Genomic DNA, 23082 nt, shown 5'->3' with positions numbered 1-23082 from the left:
TTGTAGTGCTGTCAAACGATTAATCACGATTAATCGCATCCAAAATACAAGTTTTTGTTTACAAAATATATGTGCATACTGTGTATATTTACCATGTATATATACAATAAATATACACAGTACACACACACATATATTATGTAAACAAAAACTTTTATTTTGAATGTGATTAATCGCGATTAATTGTTTGACAGCACTAATCACTATCGTTTAAGTTTTTCACGTTGTCTTTCTTAAATTGCTTGAAATAAAAATAAAGTCCAGGAAAGGAGAACAGGTAGAAGGCACCAGTTAGTAATGATGACTCAACTACTGATATTATTTTATTTAAAGGTATAATTTAGTCCACCCAAAAATGAAAATTCTGTCATCATTTACATTATTTATGTCATGTCCTTCCAAACCTGTATGACTTACTTTCTTTTGTAAAACACAAAAGAAGATATTTTGAAGAATGTTGGCCAAACATTTTCAGTTCCCATTGGCTTCCATTGTACGGTAAAAAAAAAACATAATAGAAGTCAATGGGAACCGAAACTGTTTTGGTTTATCTATGTTTGTTTTTTTTTTTTTTTTTTTTATAACTTTTTGAGTTTTGGGTAGACTATCTATAAAGAACAAGATTGATCTAAACTGTGATATCAAAATACTTAAGCAAACATACACAGATTTGTGTCTGGCCCTGGTTGAGCTTTAAAAAGTCCTAGGGAGCTGCTTATTAGTGATCACATGCTCCTGCAGATAGACCTGTTGTGTTTGTGCGTGGGTGTATGTGTGTGTCTGTAATGGAGAGTGAAAGACAACAGTGCTGTAAAGAGCTCCCCAACCTATCTGTATGATTACCCCCTCTCACATCTCTAGAGTCACATCTAACCCACAGTCCATACTAAATAGAATCTATAAAAGATAGAAAATCGCTTCTAACATGCTGAGATTGACCCAGTGAAAGCGAGCAGGAGATATTGAGAGAGCAGCGATGAATGGTTTGATTAGGGGGATTAGGGGTTATTTGTACGATAAAGCCTCATACTTTTGAGAGGCACCACAGATGGGCATGTAGGAATGTCTAATGCACCTAAGGCTCTGCTACATACATGTGCCACGAAAGTGATTTCCATAGGAACACTGGATCAGAGTGAGACAGTCAGTATGAACACTGTCAATTCCCAATCTGAAGGCTGTTTTAATCAAGCTTACTAACCATATGGGGGCTAATGCATATTTTCTCTCTCGCTCTCTCTCGTTCTTCCTCAACCTGATATTAAAGTGTAACCTTGCTACATTTGTGAGGACATTTAAAAAAAATATGGCCCTCATAAGTATAGCCAAACCTGGACACACATATGAACTACTGTTCAAAAGTTTGGGTCTGTAAGATTGAAAAAAAAAAAAAAAAAAAAAAGGCTGGTTTAGACTAGTTCAGCACCTGATATGAAACATGTGGAGCATCCAAAAGTAGTTCAGGTGTTCGTTTTAATTTATATGATTTTATTTATGTAAATTAATTGGTATAAATTGACTTTTATGGGCTATTTATAATAATTATAATAATAAAACACATTCTATTTGCATATACAAATGCACAGAGAACTAAAAGATGATTTCAGTTTTTAAGGCCACAGACCAGAAATGAGCTAGATTTATTGTAATGGTCAAAAGTTCAATATATAGAAAATTAAATTCATAGCAAGCCATTTATGTTTATAAAATTATTTTATTTTAGTCCTCATGTCGAAAATAGAAAAGTGGCATTCATCAACCAAAGGCACATTGCAATGAGCAATTGCAAAGTAGACAGCTCTGATTTAGTTTTGTCATTCAGTGTATTGGTATTCATATTCATTTTGTCAAAAGCCTTTTATGGTTTTAGATTGCCACCTTAAATGCCATATACCATAATGACATATATTGTGTTTTAGTTGAGATTAAATAATAGACTGTGCATTCCACATACCATAACATCTGGCTATGAATAGTCTCATCATTAAAAGTCTGCCTGTATTTTTAATAGTGGACGGCTGCCAGTTTGAAGAATTCAATTAAACTAACTTGCTGCAATAATAAGGCTTGTTTACTAGATGTACCCACTGAAATTCACAAAGTAAATCACTCATAAGTAGCATTTTTAAGTAAAACAATTTCTCACAGTTGACTGCTGGAATAATTATGCTATTATTCATTATTTGTCTTTTAATCACCCTCAATATATAGTAAATATATGTAATCTCACTACCAAAATTACAATTGCACATGCAGCTTATTTAGTACTAGACAGGGTGCTATCTTGCTTCTTAGCGTTTAAAATTAAATTAACTTATTTCTTTGTAAAGGTCTTGGAGTTTTGGAGAGTTTGATGCTGTTCCGGTTAGTTCGGCCCCAATGTGATGATCCATTTTGGCGGTCACTGATCCGAGAGCTGAAAGTGCATGGAAGTGAGGCAAATATGGTGTGTTCTTTTGTGTTCACATGTGCACCCACGTCCTTTTGGTCTTATGAGCAGATGTTTCTCTGCTGAAGATTGATGTGCAAGAGGAAAATAAAAAAAGCCTGTTATTTTTCCACTCATCTGTAGGCCTGTGAAAAGTGGGAGGCCCATCTGATCCTTTTAGTGAAGGTGTTTTTGATTCGAGCTAGATTTTTCCCCTTTTGTTCCTGCTGAGGAGAGGCATCCATCTTCGGAATTGAAACGTCGACTTCTCTGACCCGCACCTGCAACCAAAGAACATTCAACCAAACCCCTATTCATATCTCTGTCGTACTTTTGATCTGTTTATCTACTTGCTCATTGGTAAACAGTGCAGACTCTGAGCTCCCCACCTGACACACGTCGTAATCTTGTAGCGTATGCACCCTGCTGATGAGAAGTCACTGGTTTTGTCATTGTGTGACCATTGAAAGACAGAGCAGAAGTAGTGATCATCACTAAACACGAATCGCAATCACCAGGATTAACCTATGAGACAGAAAAAGACGCAGGCCCAGTGATCATTAATGAGCCAAAGAGAAAGAATGTGGTTGATCACATCACCAGAGAAGAAACAACAGAACAAAATGTTTCATTGTTTTAGGAACTGACACAAAGCAAGTCTAAATCTGCTAACAATCTTGGATGATAGACAGCTGACAGCTGTTTTTGTGAATAGTATACATTTATACTATTAGAAAATAAAAACATTCATAATTGTGTCTTAATTGAGATTAATAGACACATAATGACATCTGATTCTGAATTAGTAGTGTCATCAACTTCCGCCTGCATTTTTGTCAGTGAACAGTTTTGAGAAATCAATTAGACTAACTTAGTTTACTGCAGCACTCAAATATTACCTGGGAAGATATGCCTTATCGGTTGGAAACAATAGCCCAATCACTGCATACTTTTTTTTTTCTAGAAACCACATTGTATTTTGAATATTGTTGGATGACAAAAAAGCTGAATTTTTCATTAAAGTAATGATGATTCTGAATAAATTCTTTATCCATAAATGTAAGTGTATGGGAGAAACAGATATTTTGTAACTATTTCCATCACTGAAATTTATGAATCGTAAGCAGACATTGTAAGATGAATGAAAAGACCTCCCTTTGTTTATTTTTACTTTTTCTTCCTACTTTTATTGGTGTTCGTTGCTTTATTGTTTATTTATTTGCACTTACAGCTAGTTTACTTTAACCACTACTATTCATTTGAAGTGAATCATTAATAAATTAAGTCAATTATTAATTATTAATTATAATTTTTTATTATTATCTCTGGTGACATGATCAGTCACACTCTCATTGGCTCATTGATAAAAAAGCATTTAATAAATAGTAGCAGGATACACTTATGTATCATAAAAATGTATGCAATGTATAATGTTAACAATATTGTTAATATTATTAATTAAAATTAATTCTCGAAAACCGCTTATCCTCTCTTGCGGGGATGCTGGAGCTTATAACATTTTAATATAAATACAATTTATTTTATTAGTAAATAAAAGGTGTTGATGTCATTTCAGCAATCTTTCTTTCAAACTCATTTGCTGCCTTTATTTAATTTTATGGTCATTTCTGCATTAAATACCATCTCTAGATACAGTTAATTAAATACACATCAAACGGTTTAATTAAGAGCTAAATACTGTACATCACCTGCTGCCTGAATGTCTCAGATAAATCTGTCAAAATATGATAGAATAACATTATTCCACAGTTTCAAGTCAACTAAAATCTCAAAGGAAAATTATGCAATTATTAGGAGCTGTTGGTCAGTATAATCCCCCACATATTGACAGAAACCATGTTAAAATTAATGTGTAGGAAATGTGTGGTCATTTAATTGAGAGTTGGTTTGCGTGGGCCATTTTGAGCACTGCGGTGCAAGACGGGAAAGATTATGCGAAGCGGCAAGGGTGCAAACCGAGGTTGTTTCCTGCCCCTGGAGTGAGGTTAATCAATGAGATGTGTAAGCACAGCTGTTCAAATATTTATTCTAAGCAGGGTACTGACAGCAGAAATGCACACACACACAGAACAGTGGATTAGACCTGTGAGCTTCAGCCATCAGAGGGACAGATAGAGAAAACATCAATAAAAAAGACGTTTTAAAGAAACTTTTTTAAAGATATCAGACAACATGATGTATTTTTTATTATTTTTTTTATATATATATATATTTTTTATTATTTTTTTAAACCATCCCTTTTTTTGCTCGCACACTCATTTGTTGCCGACATGGATGCCAATGACTAGTAGCATCCTCTGGGTGTCAGCACTTCCCATGTTTTGCATTCCGTCACTGACCCACGGCATGTGTTTTAATGCACATAAGCAACCAGAAAACAATGCATGAAGGGTGTAATTTAGATGTACCGTCTGACCTTGGTTTCGTAGTAGATACGCAATGGGCAGTGGTGGGTGAGATCTTGTATTGATGAATTCAGATCACTGTCACTTGAGCTGTTATTAGACCTTCTGCTCACTATTGAGGGAAAGTGAAGGTCACTTTGAGGCTTTCGTAAGCCAAGATGATATTTACTAATGGGCAGAATGATGTATATCCACACACTTATCCTTTGAAAAGCAGGTGCGTGCTGCAGCTGCAATCTGAAAAACGAGCAAAAAGACAGAATGATAGAGGAAGGGCTGATGAATAGAAAGAAACATCCGAGCAGAGGACGAATATGAGAGTTTAAAGATGATATAGCGTCCTCTGCAAAGAGTCTGGATGTAAGGGAGCTATCACCGAACAAGAGAAGGACACTAAATTATTGAAAGCATAATAAATGTATGTATAAAGCATAATGTCCTTGGGGACAGAGAAAGAAAACACTATATTATTCTGCCCCCATTTTTCTCCTTCAGCCCATGATTATTGAGCCAAATAAAAAGGTCATACTCCCCCATAGTTTTTCACAGAGAGAGAAAATCTTATCGCCAAATGGAGTATTATTTTTTCTTATTCGCTTTTCTAAAGATTGTTTGCCTTACGAATATTCTTACCTTACCCTTTCCTTATACGCATTTGTTTTAAATAAGGTTGAAGTCATTCAGCACAGAAGCTGAGAAGCTTATTTAAGACTTAAGATTTTTACCACTTACAGTCCGCCGTGGAGCAGGGATTGGCTATGCATGCTGTTTATGCCATGTGCGATTGGTTGATGAAGCCATCTGACTTGAAGCTGATTGGTGGATGAGATTAATCAGGGCAGCGCGCTGAGAGCCATCCCGGTTCATTTTGCATGCGATTGTCACTTTCTGTGCAAGGAGGACATTTGATTGTATATTCAAGGCCGAGGCATTGAAGATTGGAATCCGTTTTGTTTTATCAGGTGAATGTGTCTGGCACAACATGCGGCAAAGCCAATCTCAGCACCACAAGTAAACAATTTGCCATTAATCGCTCATCCTGCTCAAACAAATAGATATTGATTCTGCTTTTCAGCACTTGCTTGCCGGCAGATTTGTATCAGCGCTGCAAAAAAGGCATAAATTGTTTTTATATCTGGCCTTTATGTGGCATAATGTATTAAAGGAACACTCCACTATTTTTGAAAATAGGTTCATTTTCCAACTCCCCTAGAGTTAAACAGTTGAGTTTTACCGTTTTCGAATCCATTCAGCCGATCTCTGGGTCTGGCGGTAGCACTTTTAGCTGTAGCTTAGCATAGATCATTGAATCTGATTAGACCGTTAGCATCTTATTCAAAAATGACCAAAGGAACTATACTCTCATTCCGGCATAATAATCAAGGAACTTTGCTGCTGTACCATGGGTGCAGCAGGCGCAATGATATTACGCAGTGCCTGAAAATAGTCCCCAGCTAGGTAACTTCCAATAAGCCTATTTTCAGGCGCTGCGTAATATGGTGGATCCCACATGATCCCATTACATTGGCCATCTTTACATTGTCTGTATGGACCCTCCCCATGTAATATATGCTAAAACCTTCTGATGGACATTTTAAATATAAGCTGTATCTGATTCTTTCTCACTTTCATTTCAGTTCTCACTTTCTGGGTAGAGCGACACTGAGTGTAGAATTACATACCCTCCCCTGTACAATTGATTTGTGAGTAATTAAACATGTCTGCAGCTGGACGTGGTCCAGCTTCATGTTCTATTCATGCAGATTAATACATATTTGTCGGGGCCTCCAGGATCAGACAGGCAGCGATGTCTGCTATTAAACATTCATGAGGGAGCAGAACACAGGGACTCATATCCTACTGATATTTATGGGTCAATTTCTACATCTTAGTGCCATCATAATGGATTATGAAATCAGAACATAATCGCTTAGCAGGGATGGAAATTTAATTTGTGTCACGAAAATGTATTAATAAATGGCTTTTTCTTGGGAATTACACTCACACGGACTGTGAATGCGTCTATGTGTGGGTTTAATACAGGTGGCTGGAGTGGGTGGGGCAACTGGGCGGAGTGCAGCAGTGAATGTGGAGGCGGAGTCCAGACACGTACACGCACCTGTCAATCACCACCTGAGGAGGCGTACTTGTGCGAGGGTGTTCTGGAAGAAGGTCGTCCCTGCAACGCTCAGCCATGCATCGGTAAGTTGCGTTCTAGGCTCATGCACGTTTGCACGTGACCATTCGCACAACCACTTCTTCTCTAGCTTTCTCTCTCTATCACTGTCTGACAACACATTTTGGACATTTTTCACATTTCACTGTAAAAAAAGATGTTCTGCTTCTTGTGTGACACAATGATAATAATGATAATGATAGACTGATGATAGAATGAGCGTTTTTGTGTGCTTTTCATTGGACCCATAGGCTACAGGCAGTATTCCTCTAAAGGCAAGGGTTTAAGTCCAGTGAAATACAAAGGAATGCAAGAAGCCATGCTTGGTAAGGGCGTCACTGACCAAATCAGTTTGAATGTGGCTGTAGTGAGTAGATCTTCACTCAGTTTGGATGGAGGCCATGAGTAAATAACCCACTCCATGGTCAAGGCCATCGACTGCAGATGTCTTCACCTAGATTGTCTGTGTCTACGTTCCGCATGGTCTGCTTATTTTTTCATCCACCATCCACTGCTCGCTCCATCTTGCCCTCTTTCTGCACACTTCCTCACGTTTTTCGGTGTTCAAAGCACACGTTTTGAGGTCACGCAAACCCAGAAGTGTCTAAACTCTCACAGAGTTGCGCGTTCACATGGAGAGTATCAAACCAAACACAGGTTCACTTCTTCTCAGCTATGTAACTTCACACAAAATCCCAAGCATGGCTGATGCTGGTCTAGATGTTCAGGTCGCACAGCACTGCCCGATCAGAATTCGACTGTAGTTGCTAACCCCACCCCATCCTGCAGGAAGAGGCCGACTTGGCACTCGTAGCCAATCCCTGCGCTCGGTGGACAGCCGTAAACCAGAGGACTCTGATAAGACCCGCAGCGGACAGCAGTCATCCCAAACAGGTAAGAAGACAGGTGACATCAGCCTCATCTGCAGCTTGGGGTCACACACACACACATATACACACTTGCAACCGTTTCACTCACTAGTCCACATACAGGGGAGTAGACTGGATGTGTATGTGGCTATGGCCTTGTTTTTTTTATGCTCCTGTCAGTGTGATTTATGTTTTGTTTGTCTTTGTCATGTGTATTATGGCATGGTTCATGGAGGAACATCGAGATATCCACGAATCATGGACACCATTGCTTACAAGGAAGTTAAAAGCATTTTGAAAGGGTCGTAACCCCTTATAATGAAACAAACAAGAACAAGACACACCTTGCTTGGGGGTGGTGATGTATGATTTGCATGCTTCAATGTAAAAGACATATTGGACTAATATGATGTAATCCCTAGTATTTTGTCTTTTCTTTGTGAGTACTGCATGAATGTCTTTCATTTTTACAGTTACACCGATATGAGCCTGTCACTTCAAAATAAATACTATTTTCTTCTATTTCATTCCAATGTGCTACAAATCAGTAAATCCATAAATAGAGGCTGGGTCTTCATATTTAAATTTTACACCAAAAAAAAGTTTTTTTCTATGAATCAGAAAGTATATTCAAAAAATGCTGTGCATGATTTTACCAATTTTCATTTTACTTTTGGAAGCAGCATTAACAATACACAATTTTATGCACATTTCTAAACTAAATGGTGCACAAAAAAATTGTCTACTGATGGTTTCAGAGATAAAAATAAAACACTCATGTATATGCATATTATTAAGTATGCTTATGCAGGGATTTAGTATGAAAACTAAAACGTTTATTACCCCTAATGGTGTCAGAATAAGGTTAAATTGTTCCCTCCTTTTCATTCTTGATTCTCCATTTCGTTCCACCTGATGGTTATGATAGCCTAACTCTTTCCATTGGACAGCCATGATAGCTCATATTATCTATTGGACTGTCAAGACAACCAAGTGCTTCCTATTGGACATTTAATACGTTCCCATAACTTTGTGATTACAACATGATTCCTTGGCTTTCCCAGTTGCTCAGATATTAAAGTCTGATCTATTGGGTGAAATCCTTGTATATATGGCTGACTTACATATCCCAAAACTGGAAGCATGAACTTCTATTATGGGTAAATGCTGAGGATATGGAGTCAGCGACTAAATGATTTAAGCTTCCCCTGTTAAATAAGGTGGCTAATCCCGCATGCTAATTAGTTTTGGCCCTTTTCCTACCCTTTCCTCTGCTCTCTACCCCATCTCATCCCCCTCCCCACTTCCCCTCATCCCTCTCAGTGGATCCTCCGTCGGGTGGGGAGTGGTCTGCGTGGAGCGCGTGTTCGACCACATGCGGTGAGGGCTGGCAGAGCCGCACACGCTTATGTGTCTCCGTGCCGTACAGCACGCAGTGCAGCGGGCCGCTGCGTGAACAGAGACCCTGCAATAACACTGTTGTATGTCCAGGTAAGCAAAGCCCACCTCAGGCCTCTCCTCACCTCCACCATCTTCCTTATCCACTTCCCGTCACCCGTCCCACCTCCACTCAGGTCCATTAGCTTTGCCTACCCACCCTCCATCCGCTGCCCACCTGAGGCTAACTCTTCCTGGGCTTCCATGTACGGCTGTCCCCCCCTCAACCCTGGATGCTGGAGAGCCGTGGTAAGATGTTAATGGGTTCAAGTGCGTAGTTCCCACTGCATGTAGGATGGTCTCTGTCAATCTCTTTTCATTCTAGCATTTCAGCATCTCAGGGGGCCAGACAAAAATGCTATTCAGATTAAAAAAAAAATGTGTCTAGACAAGCACAATGTTGTAGTAAGTGCTAATAACTTTATGCAGAAGAAAACAATGATTTGACTTAACATTAAGAACTTGCAGCCAAAATTTTTACTTTTTGCACACTACTCTACCTGTAATTCTCTGTTCACACTGACAGCTGTTTTTGCTGTATTGTTGGTAGCTAGTAGCAAAGTCTCTTGGAATGCAAGTCACGTGGTGGTTCTATTTGCAATGCACATCCTGGCATGCAAGATCTAATCGAATGGGGAAAATCTCAAAATCTCAAAAACTGCTCGACAAACTTATTTCAAATTAGCAAAAAAAAAAAATGTACGTGAACTGTCTTGTGAATGTTGTTTCTTGCACTCAGTTGATGTTGAAATGCATATATTTCTGGTTGGTCAATGCCAATGCAGACGTGCAGTCCTAAACATGAGGTTTATGTGGGAAGCAGTATGTCTAAAAGTAACTGCAGTGCAAAACGACTAACATCTCTTATTTCAAAGAATTGACTTCCATTACTAGAGCCGCCATATTGTGCGTTGCAGATTTTCCAATTCATAGCAATATGAGTGAACCATCTTGGGTATCATACAGTCTTTCCTAGTAGGCGTTCCTGTCATAACATTGGCGGGCTATGTAAATGGCAATAGCTTCTGAACATCTGATCACAAATATGATATATTGCTGGTAAAAATAAGATGTTCTTCTGTTTGGACAAGGAATACGTTTTCTTGCTGCTAAAAATGGAGTAGAAAATGTTCGTAAAATTGCAGCATTACATCATATCATGAACAAGATGAACAATGATCAATGCATACTGCTCAGTGTGCTCCAATGTCTTCACTCTTATTGGTAGTCGTCCCATTACGTCACTTCTCATTAAACTTTTCTCAAATTTTTCTCATCCCAAACAGTGGCTTATGCCATCGGGAAATAGGCAACTCCTGTTTAAAATAAATGAATTCAAGTTGTTGTAGACCGTTGTCAGTGTGAACCGCTCTTTAGTTTTTCCCTGGTGTGTTGTCGAGGTGCTTTTTTCTCTCTATAAATCATACCCTAGCCGCTCTGATTACAGTACACGGGTCGTGGGATGAGTGGACTCCATGGAGTTTGTGTTCTTCAACGTGCGGCCGTGGGTACAGAGACCGTACCCGTTCCTGCAAGCAGCCACAATTTGGAGGAAACCCCTGCGATGGTCCGGAAAAACAGACCAAATTCTGCAACATTGCTGTATGCCCAGGTGATCTTTGGGTCTTTAAATACAGACTGTTTCATACAGATTTAATAACTTTCATCAAGCAGCACAATTAAATCCTAATGTGAGGCACTGTAGAGAAGGAGATTGAAAGGAAACTTTGTGAAGTTCACAGCAAATGATGGTGATTAATAGAGGCTTTAAATCACTGCGGATTGGACTGGAGTTTGGCAACCCAAAGCTCCTTTCTCTTTCCCCTGCAATATATCTTCCAATAATGTCCCCTTATCATGCTCCACTTTCAGTTCTTTGTATCCTCTATCCTCAAATTTAGAAAATTCTTCAGTTTCTTCTTATAACTTTGGCTTTTACTCTGTAGTGGATGGCGTGTGGAATGAGTGGTCCAGCTGGAGTTCCTGTTCCTCGTCCTGTTCAAATGGAACAATGCAGCGCACTCGGGAGTGTAATGGGCCCTCGTATGGGGGCCTGGAGTGTCAGGGCGAGTGGCGTCAGACAAGAGACTGCTTCCTCCGAGAGTGTCCTGTGGATGGCCAATGGCAGCTCTGGAGCTCTTGGGCTGGTTGTACCAAAACATGTGGTGGAGGAAGCCAGCAAAGACAGAGGGTGTGTTACGGTCCATTTTTTGGGGGGGAGCCATGCCCAGGGGACAGAGAGGAAGTTAGACGTTGCAATGAGAAGAGATGTCCAGGTGAGACAATCGCATGGTTGTAACCAAAAGTCATTCTCTGCTAGGGGTGGTCAATATACTGGTAGACACAGTAAACTGGTTGAAATTTGACAACTGGTATACATTTTCGATTACCATCTCTATCGTGACAGTGTTGTACATTGCCTTTTTACGTTTTGACACGTTAAACTTTAGAGAGATTTTAAATCACTATAAAATGCAAAAGAGGTCTCAGTTTGATACTTGTGCACTGTTCTGACAGATGGTTTTATTTCTGAAAGACGTTTTTAATTAAAACCGTCTGTCAGAACTGTGCACATGTATTTAACTGAGATCTCTTTCATGTCTTATTGTGCCACCTGTCACAGCGTGTTATTTTTGCACTTTATTTCGCTCAAACGGTCGAATACACACAAAGTTATGTCAAAATGCCTGTCTTAAGTTAGAGCATTAGAGCCATGTATTAGGTCTTAAAGTGACAGTAGCCTAAGATACCTGCTTCTTGTCTTCAGTAAGGTTGAGAACCTTTTACTTGTATTAGTTAGGCTAGAATTGGTTTTTGCTATGGCACTGAAATATTTGCATCTAAAATGTTGGCATTGTAACAACCTTATTTGCAGCAAAAATAACAATTGTGATATACACTGTTGTCATGAAACACAATTACTCATTTTGGTTATATCGTCCACCCCTATTCTCTACTATTTATAGATTTCAGAAGAATTATGTTGTAATTCTGTACCTTACTTGTTTCTTTGATCACATGTTGTGGGATTGTTCAGGTTTTTGTGGTTTTTACTTGTTTGGTTTTATGCAGAGCCGCATGAAATCTGTGACGAGGAGAATTTCTCTAACGTAGTGTGGAAGAAAACTCCTGCAGGAGACACTGCAGCTGTCCGCTGCCCTCCGAATGCTGTAGGTAAGACATGACTCATGCAAACACGAACACACCAGAATAACTTCCTAAACAGTCATTACCCTCAAAGCTATACTGAGACATTTTCAGGACCATGGACAGCTCCAAAAGCTTGGGTTAAAGAAAAACCAACAAACATGCAGTATACAGTTTTTAACCAATCCTTGTTCAAAATCTGGTAATGATGACACATTTCTGTGATGCAGGACTAATTATTCGGCGATGTTCGTTGGATGATGAGGGCATTGCATACTGGGAGAGCCCAACATACTTGAAATGCGTCTCAAATGACTACCGAAGTATCCAAACACTGGTAGGTGATCTCCAATCTAAGCTCTAATTAAGTTAAAACCAAGATGGTGTCTGCAAAGGTAAGGTTTTTTTTTTTTTTACCTACTCCAGACCAGAGATCACCTGTCCAAGGCTCAACGAGGGCTTGTGGGAGATGGGGTCTCTGAAGTCATGACCAAGCTGAGGGTGACGTCAAGTGATGGAACAAGCTACAGTGGAGACCTTCTGGCTATCATAGATGTACTGAAAAACATGACGGAGATATTTAGGAGGTCCTACTACAGCCCCAGTAATGCAGACATGAGGGTTAGTGAAGCATTAGTTTTAAATAAAAGATTTGACCCTGAATGCCCCTGAATGTTTCTCTGTCATGTGGTTTTGTTCACAGAATTTTGTGCAGTCAGTGAGTAACTTACTGATGGAAGAAAACAGGGACAGGTGGGAGGAAGCACAACTGGTGAGTCAGCCTTCACTCTCTCTCTCTCTCCATGTCTCTGTCATTCATTTATTCACTCATTCATTCTTCTACTCTCTCATTCATCATTCTCTCATTCCCTCTTTTAATTTCGGCATCTTCTCACTCTCTTTCATTTAGTAATTATGCAAGGTTCAGCTGGTTTTAAAGGTGATTAATTGGCCAATTCTCTTCTCTTCGCTGCACATCTTTCATTCAGCTGTTTGTCTCCTGCTGTTTAGTTAGATCATTAGTTAGTTTACCATTTATGTCTTAACGCAAGCTTCAGTTTGCATTCTGAAGGAAGGATATCATTAAGCTTGTGCAGCAGCAGCAGCCGTTATTTTTAGAAAAATATATTTATAACAATAACATTTAAAATGCACTTACAGAATCACATATTGAAAGAAGAACTAACAAATATTTTAACATTAAGCCCTGATTTTCTTTCTGGCAGCTGGGCCCCAACGTTAAGGAGCTTTTTCGTCTAGTGGAGGACTTTTTGGACGTCATCAGTCTCCGCATGAAGGACTTCCAGGATACTTATGAGGTCACCGACAATCTGGGTCAGTTTCCACTGACATTTAACTTGTTTACACACTTGCAATAATGTCAGAGGGTGATGGTCATCTTCTTAAATGGTTGAATGTTTGGGAAGGCAGCCTAGAAGTTGCAGCTACAAACCCAAGAAAGAACAGGAGAACATGAACCAAATTACACTGAAAAATAATTAACCATCTGATGCATGGTGTCCAGTAATGTGGAAAGGTCTTTTAAAAGCCATTTCTAACCATTCAGGATGTGATGTATATAAATCTTCATGGGTGATTACCTATGACCCTTTCTCGTAGTTCTAAATGGCTGTCATTGTCATCTTTTTTTGTGTTTGCACTTTTAGTTACAACACTATAAATTCACCAAATAAATATATACATTTAAATTAATAAGTAAATAAATAATAAATATATATATACATTTTTACCTTTTTGATTAATTGTTTAATTAAAAACACTTTTGGCTTTTGATGGTGCTGAAACAGACCAATTGAAATCACCCCCAACTCTATTATTCACTCACACCTTGAACATTTTCACACTCATTAGAAAACCATAATACACAATATCCCTTTGAAAATGCCGAACAGTCCCTGAGCTATGAATGAGTATGTCCCTGATATGCTGCTCACACAGATTTCCAAATATGTATAGTTCTATGCATTTCTATAGCTTTGGAATCACACTCTAAACCACACACATCTCTCCTGCACAAAGATGACTATGGTTTACTCAGCACCCAGGTTCGCAAAAACAGCAGGAAGATGAACCTTCATGGTCATACGTTGTGGGCTGCAGCTAGCAGAGTTTAAAAGGGAGTGTGAGAGGTTCTGTTTACCTCTGAATCACTGAGCTGCCCATGAGCTCAGATTCTCCAATAGTGACAACACCTGTCCTACAGCAATGACCTATCAGTCCCACACAAAGCTTTAAGATGCAGATATATGTATACGTAACACCACACATTCATCAACAGATGGAAAATACTGCACAAGAACTTGAACACAAGAACATGAGTGGTACTGTATAGAGTTAGTTTCTTTTTCACTAAGTAATTTAATGTCTCTGCTCCAAACTGGATTTGGATGCAACAATGTGATGTCAGGGCCATGGCCAAGTGGTTAAAACAGTTAAATGGTCAAATATAACCATTTCAAAGAACTGTTTTCGAATTTAAAGGGGTGGTTCACTGTTTTTTTTCTAGGCTTGATTGTGTTTATGGGGTGCAGTCTAACGTGTTAATGCTTCGTTTTAAAAAAAAACACATTATTTTTCACATAATTTATGTGAAATAATTTATTCCACACCGCTCTGTCCCTTCTCTGAGAAACGGGCAGATCTTTTCTTGTTTTTATGAAGCCCCGCCCTCAGAAATCAGCACTAGCTCCGGTTGTATTGTAAACAGCGGCATTGTTAATATCGCTTATCAGTTTGAGCCCGATTGAGAAGCAAAGGATATTATTGAAAAGGATCATGCAGAACCTGTGCAAGCATGGCTTTTAATGGTAGGCATAGGTTTTTTGTTTGTTGTTGTCTCATACTTTTAGATACGCTGTTATTTGTAAATGCTACTGCTTATGTTAGCTTTTAATATACGGTTTTATCCTGATTAAAGCTTTAATACAGTACGGCAACTGCACATGCGTCCATGTATAATGCTTCTCATAGCTATGTGAAAATAAGTGTATAAATGGAACAGTTCATTGTTGGAGCTGAGCTGGTGATCTGAATGGAACATTGATTTTGAAACTTGTGAATCCATTAGAATCGTTAGAAGACAGAATCGCGATTCATATATGAATAGATTTTTAAGTGCACCTCTAGTTTTCTCTTCCTCTTCAAGCAGTGCAGGCCTCGCCCCCTTTGCTGCATTTTCCCGAGGGCAGGGTTTATCTGCATCACAAACCCGGGAAGTAACTTGTTGTAGTCCCTATACCAGCCGTTTTTGTAGGCATTAAACTGCCAGAATTTGAAAAGGCCGTTTGCATTGAACTTTCAGCTTCGTAACTTTGCAGATATTGTTTATGCTCAAACAGCAACATTACACACTAACTAACGTTAAAAATGTGAAATCGCAATGAACCACCCCTTTCATATATTTTAAAATGTAATTTATTCCTGTAATGATGAAGCTGAATTTTCAGCATCATTTGTCCAGTCTTCAGTGTCACATGACCCTTCAGAAATCATTCTAATATGCTGATTTGTATGCATTTCTGATTATCAATGTTGAAAAAAGTTGAGCTGCTTAATATTTTTGTGGATATTAACTTTTTCAGTATTTTATGATGAATAGAAACTTCAAAATACATATATTTTTAATTTAAAAGCATTTATTTTAAATATAATTCCTTGCTGTGTCCAAAAAAAAAAAAACTCTGTATTTGATTAGAATAAAAACACGATGTCTAACATATAAGTATATCAGCCCTGTAAACACAAGTTCTAAAGCTGAGATGAATTAGTTGGTTACTTGGTTAGTTTGAAAGTCTTGAAATACAACCAGTGCAAATTTATGTATAACTCATAAGTAAAACCATCGGTATGTAAATTGTTCCATTACATTGATTTGAAAAGTACAAATGGCTTTATGAAAGATTTATTTTTCGAGTTTCATAAATAAAAATGGGTCTTTTACAAGTTTTGGAAATTCTTTAAGTGATTAAAATGCTGTCATTGTGAAGTGGTACAGAGAATATGGCTGGCAGCAGAAGGCTGGGATCATAAGAGAATGAAAGCGTTTGAGCTGAGAGAGTTTGTATGGGGGAGTCGTCTGACAGCATGACACTTTCTCTAGTTGAGATGTGATCGTTATGCAGTGAGTCAGGATATTGGTGTTGCCATGGATCTTACAGTTCCCTCTGGATTCTCCCTCCAGTGTTGAGTATTCACAAGCGGCCTGTCGCAGGAAATGCAGATATCACTTTCCCCATGAAGGGGTGGAGAGGGATGGTGGACTGGGCTTGCAACTCTGAGGACAAAGTCAGAGTGGCTAAAGACATCCTGGTCACTGGAAAACCAGGTAAGAAACACAAAGTCTCACACAACTATACACATATTTGTGTGTAAGCACATGCTGCAGACACATAGAGCCTTGGTGCTCATATGAGAAGCACAGGTTTGAATCTGGCTTGCATTGTGTGTTCATCTAAGACACTATGAAATTAATTTTATTTTTTCCAAAATTCCATTTATTATTATCATTTTTAGTTTTTTTTTCCAGATTCTATTTTTTAAATCCTTTTTAAGTCTAATCCTTTCAAATGTAATCAATAGAAAATCAAATTTAGCAATTAATTCACAGTAAAATGTTCTAAAACATTTTTTGTGTTGCACATCAGAACATTACTGCATAAATTAAAACTTGTATGATGTAAATATCTCTTGATTACGATATTCCTTAAAAATAATAATAATAATAATAATCTAAAATGAATGTTATTTTTCTTATTCTTATTATTCTTACTTTGAGAAGTAATATGTTTCTATCATTATTTCATGAAGTGAACCAGACTTTTATTTTGGCTGATTGTCATGAAGATTTTCTGTGTGTATTTTACATGGCAATAGTTTTTATAATTTTTACAAATGAAATGGCCGTTCATTCACTTAGAAACATGCAGAGTGAGTAGTTTTGTGGTTTAATAATTCCTAATGTTCATATCACAGTTAGAATTTGATTCATTTTATATCCTTACTTTTGATTTATTATTTCAAAATTTCCAAATGCTGTGACCCTCCGCACTAAATTCCACAGTAAATTCCATTCTTATGCCTGGATTCTTGCCTACTCATTCCATTACCTTTTTTTTCTCTCTGAGTAATTTAATGTCTCTTTGCTGTTTTTTTCTAGCAAAAACAGTATTTGTGTTCATAACAAATCTTTGTTTGTTTGATGGATTTTATCTCCTTCGCTAGAGAGCAGATTGCTGTAGGCTGTTCACTGTTCATGTCCGACAATACAGGCCATTTAAGAGGCTCCTACCCCCGCAACTATGCTAATAGAAGAGCTGCTACTTAATCAGGAGTCGCCAGGAGCCAATCAGGCGCAATTAGGTTTAATTCCTTTTCCCATTGGGAGATCTGTTGCCGTGCCACCAGTGCTGGATTGACAGGTCGTCAAGCTTTGGACACACTGAGATGAGCTTTTATATTAAAGAAGCTTTAGAATGAGATGAGTGAGTGAGGAATTTGACAGACTGAATCCAATGAAACACATTCTCAGAGAGCGAAACACTTCTGGAACTTCCTGTAAAAATGACAGACTTCTCTCCAGGGACGTATGCAGGATTTCATTCAGTCCGCGTTAACACCCCACCCCTGCAAGTTCACATTCACATTCAAGCCTCCACTTTTGAGTGAAACATCTACATCTCAACATCCAGTCATCAACCGATCCATAGAACTACGCCCTACATTTTTTCTTTATCAATAATCCTTTACACTCAGTTGTGTCACAAAACAGAAGAAAATATCCGTTAATATGTCCATCTCATCACGACTTTAAATTGATACAACTTAAAAAGGTTACTTAAGTTAATCTAAATGAGTAACTGTTATTGCTATGGGTAATTGTTGTTCATGTCATGATAAATTAAAAATGTGCATTTACATTTTCTTAAGTAAATTTAAAACATTAAGTAAAAAACATGAAATGAACATGCACTGTAAAAAATGCATTTTTGGAAGTTAATAAAGCAGGTTATTGGAGTAAGTTTTACTAGAAAATACTGTTTCAGTCTTTCTTTTTCAAAAGTTCACATTTAATTCAACGCGTTACTTGCTTTATCTTTGTAATTGTTTACTATTTACTAGAAATTTATGAGGAACATTTTTTTTTCTAAATCCTACACCATTTTTTTCAGTGCACTGTAAAAACAGAATTGTTGAGAAAATTTAAGCTTGATATATTTATATTTAAGGTACTCTTGTCTGTTGGTCTTAGGTTCTATACAGGACATTTAATATATGTATAAATTTAATATAATATTTTTTTTTTGTTTAGTTGCTTTGTTTACAGTGTATGGACTTAAAATATTAACAAACAAAAAATGTGTTTCTTTTAATGTTACAAACTGTTTTTTTTTTAACAATGTCCATTCCTCTAGTACCTTGTGTTGTCCATAAATGTCCTCTCGGGTCTCATCTGTTCACATTATCATGGCTGTGGCATATTAGTAAGGGTGGGCAAATAGAAACCCGATTACCCTGAGGGAGCTCGAAACTGTCACACCCCCAGCCCTGGCCCCCCTCCATCAGTCTGTGTTCTTGCCCATGGGACCTCAGCTGCAGCACTGGAGCTGTGGCCTCTGCCCACCACCTGGCACCCCCCTACAGACTTTCACTCTTTCTCTCCCTTACAGTGCATGCCAGTCTGCCACATGGTTTGGCCTGATTTAGAACGATATAGCTAGCGTGTGTGTATTGTTTCAGGAGGTTCTGCTGACAGTGATGCAGTGTGAGTGTGACAGAGGCTGGAGCGCTGCCCTTTCCCCTCACTCCCGCCATTTCAACTGCATTGCTCTCTTCATTAGCACAAGAAATATCACCTTGTCATTTCAAACCAACAAGCCAATAATGTGTATCCGTATATACTTGTGTGAGCGATATCTGAAAGTTTAGTTATGTCACACAACCATGATTTGCTTGCTATATACCTGTATATTTATACATTACTGTTCAAAAGTTTGGGTCGGTGGGATTTTTAAATGTTTATGAAAGAAGTCTCTTATATGCTCACCAAAGCTGCATTTATTTGATCACAAATATAGTAAAACAGTCATTTTGCTCATTATTATTACAATTTAAAATAACTCTTTTCTATTTTAATATATTTTAAAATGTAACTTATTCCTGTGATGGCAAAGTTGAATTTTCAGCAGCCATTAATCTAGTATTCAGTGTCACATGATCCTTCTGAAATCATTCTAATATGTTGATTTGGTGCTCAAATACTATTTTCTTATGTTTATCAACGTTGAAAAGAGTTGTACTGCTTAATATTTTGGTGGAAACCATGAAAAACAAATGTCTTTACTACCACTTTAATCAATTTAATGCCTTCTTGTTGAATAAAGGAATTAATTTAATATTTTGTGTAAACCATGATGCATTTCTTTCTCCAGGATTCTTTAATAGAACATAACTGTCACTTTTGATCTATTTAATGCATTCTTGCTGAATAAAAGTATTAATTTCTTTTTTTTTAATCATACTGACCTCAAACGTTTGTGCAAGCATATGTTATTTATTATAAGCATTAGTCATGTTGCACAACTCATAGGTGAGAAGCTGCAGGGTAAAAACCTGAGAAACGGGAAGAGAGGCAGCGACCTGCAGTCTCACCTCCAGTTACATTACAGGGCTCTAAATAAAGGGATTGATTACGCATCAATCAAGTCTGTATCTCAGTGACCTCTTCTAGCATTTCTTTTCTCCATCCCTTTGCTTTATGACTCTTTATTTAACACGAACTTATGTGATACTGTACATCTCTTAAATGCGTGTGTGTTTGTGTTATAGATGAAGATGACACCTCAGCATTTGTAACTGGCATTGTACTGTACAGAAACTTGGGCAGTATTCTCTCTCTACAGAGGTGAGACTTTGCTTTCATTTTGTGTTGAGACTGTGCTTTTCAAGGTGGATTCTCTTTCTATTATTTTTCTTTCTCAGGTTTTAGCATTATTTTAGCTAAAGTAGTGACATTTTTCATACCATTGTTGTCAGATTTGATGTTTTACTTACCTTGACAAACATTTTTGGACCCTCCCCCCCCATGCAATCAGGTAGAAGCTATATGTGTATGCTTATTACCTTCATAGGTTTCTGTACCAAGATGGCCACCAAGTGAACTAATAATACTATTACAAGGAAAAGTGTGTATTTTCTTTTATATGTGTGTGTTTGTATGATATTTTCACTATTGAGGAGACAACTTTGTGCAAAGTCCCTTTAAAGCAATAGTTTACCCAAAAATGAAAATAATTTACTATCATCATTTGCTCACTTTCATGTCACTCCAAACCTGTGTGACTTTCTTTCTTCTGCAGAACACAAAAGAGGATGTTTTGAAGATATATTGATGTTCGTAACATTCTTCAAAATTTCCTTTATATAGACAAACAAAACACTAAGATATTTTTCAAAATATTTTTTATGATCTATATAAGAAAGAAAGTTGTAAAGGTTTGGAATGACATGACGGTGAGTCATGTGATTCATGTGAAAAGATGACAACATTTTAATTTTTGGCTGAACTGTTCTGTTAAAGGGACTTTGCACACTCTGCAAGAGGAAAAATAATAACAAGAATATTTTCTCTCATTTTCTGGACTGTGGTTATTTTGAAACCGATATCTGGTGACACAAAAAGTGACAAAAAAGACTGCTGTGTGTGTGACATGCACATTTACCAGAGCACAAAGTGAAGTACTACTCTCTGTGTCACATGGGAACATTGCAGCTTGAAGGCCAAGACCTCCTCTCTTCTTTCCCCTTCTGTTTTTTTGCAGTCCTCCTCATGTTTTCTCTCAACCCTCTCTGTATTTTCACAGAAATAGCACAGTGCTGAACTCCAAGGTGATCTCTGTGACAATCAAACCCATTCCCAGCTCCCTCTCAACTCCACTAGAGATTGAGTTCTCACACCTTTACAATGTAAGTCAGTCTGCCCTTTAAACCCATATGTTGCATCAAACAGGATGTCTTTTTCCAATATTATTCAAACTATGGCTATGTCACTCTGACACATTAAAATTAATTCTGATGGCTATAATCAGATCTTTATTCCAGGACATGAAAAAACAATTTTTAATGAAAAATGGTGTGAAGCAGTTTAATATTTTAAGATTTCAGGTAGCAAAAGTGCCCATAATTGAAGAATTTCTGATACATATTTGCAAGGCAAAATCACAAGGTGACATCCTTCTCTGCCTCTCGCCCTCTTACACTCTCCACAGGGTACCACAAACCAAACCTGCATTTCCTGGGATGAAAATGACAGGTGAGAAGCCGTTTATTGATTTAATTCTGTTTTTGCTGTCTGCTGAGTTTTTGCGGGGAATCTTTAGTCACACAGTAGGGTGTATTTTCTGAGACTTACGGAGGGGTGTGCTGATAAAGGGTTAGAGACAACATGCTGTAGTATGTTAAAACATTGATGGAATCTCGGTGACAGGAGATGTTGAATCCTACACGTAGCTGCCTTGATCTTCACTTGACCCTGCACTTTGACACAGGATGATTGTTGCATGCCACATTCCTTCTGTACTTTAAACACATCATCAGCGATTATGGAAAACACACTTCCAATTTAAGCAGAGAAGAGACACACAAAGCAGGATATAATGCAAAGCAGTTAGAAAGAGAAGAGAGGGAAGTGTTTTAGCACATTAACAAAAAGTACTTTGGTGGTTGTAGACATTTTATTTTTCATATTTATGTTGGTTTATATATTCAAGATGCAACTAGTATTGGTAAAAGCCAAATGTGCATGAATGTTTACACTGATTGCTGTGATACCGGACTTGCATACTGAGATGCAACAAACCAACTGCTTTAGAGGGCCACCAGTAGTGTTGGCTCATTTGTAACAAATTTGCATAGCTGCAGATTGTCCAAAAAAATTGTTAGACAAGATATTGGTAGCTAACAATCAGTGTGAATGCTACATGTATTATACTGCCATATGAAAACTGTTTTAGGATGATATGATACCAACTTGCATTTTTGGATTATTGTCTTGGTAGCACTTTACAAAAAGGCTCAATTTGTTAATCCATTAGAAATCATGAACCAGCAATGAAACACATTTTTGCAGCATTTATTAATCTAGGATAGTGTTCATTTATAAATATAGTATTGCTTGCCATCACTGGAATTTTAAAAATATATTTATTATGTAAAATATATTAAAAAAGAAAACTTATTTTAGATTGTTATAAAGTTTAACAATTATTATTTTGCTGTATTTTTGAACAAATAAATTAAAAAAAGGAACTTAATGTGCGAAAACTAAAAAATCTTAACAGAACCCAGACTTTTAAATGCTAGTGTATGGTAATTTCTAGAACTTTACATGTGAAAAGTGTATTAGTATATATAGAAATTAACATTAACATAAATTAACATATATTAACCAATTGAACCTTATTGAAAAGTGTTATCATTATTTTTAGTATGTATTTAGTTTGTATTTTCTGATTGTGTTAAAGAAATAGCAGTTACACAGATGTAGAGTTAATGAAACGTTTCCTTTATGTTTCTATTTTTTTT

The 23082-nt window shown here is 37.5% G+C and overlaps 1 protein-coding gene across 8 annotated transcripts in view; it reads left to right on the top strand.

Annotated features, from left to right (window-relative positions):
* Positions 1–23082, top strand: part of adgrb1a (adhesion G protein-coupled receptor B1a) — a 105707-nt gene that overhangs the window by 39848 nt on the left and 42777 nt on the right. For 5 of the 8 annotated variants that reach the window (XM_016497928.1, XM_016497932.1, XM_016497930.1 and 2 more), the window contains exons 3-17: positions 6898–7056; positions 7282–7356; positions 7820–7924; positions 9223–9390; positions 10769–10948; positions 11283–11612; positions 12409–12510; positions 12714–12820; positions 12910–13104; positions 13187–13255; positions 13710–13818; positions 16685–16828; positions 20329–20404; positions 21363–21465; positions 21768–21811. In XM_016497928.1, coding sequence (XP_016353414.1) covers positions 6898–7056; positions 7282–7356; positions 7820–7924; positions 9223–9390; positions 10769–10948; positions 11283–11612; positions 12409–12510; positions 12714–12820; positions 12910–13104; positions 13187–13255; positions 13710–13818; positions 16685–16828; positions 20329–20404; positions 21363–21465; positions 21768–21811 — 1966 coding nt within the window. The remainder of the gene's footprint in view (positions 1–6897; positions 7057–7281; positions 7357–7819; positions 7925–9222; positions 9391–10768; positions 10949–11282; positions 11613–12408; positions 12511–12713; positions 12821–12909; positions 13105–13186; positions 13256–13709; positions 13819–16684; positions 16829–20328; positions 20405–21362; positions 21466–21767; positions 21812–23082) is intronic. The other 3 variants (XM_016497929.1, XM_016497931.1, XM_016497933.1) reach the window with 3 other exon arrangements.

The sequence above is a fragment of the Sinocyclocheilus anshuiensis genome, unplaced genomic scaffold (genome assembly GCF_001515605.1).
Source record: "Sinocyclocheilus anshuiensis isolate Anshui unplaced genomic scaffold, SAMN03320099.WGS_v1.1 scaffold1292, whole genome shotgun sequence".
Lineage (NCBI taxonomy): Eukaryota > Metazoa > Chordata > Actinopteri > Cypriniformes > Cyprinidae > Sinocyclocheilus > Sinocyclocheilus anshuiensis.
Note: the sequence above shows the minus strand (reverse complement) of the source record. Positions and strands in the feature narration are given on the sequence as shown.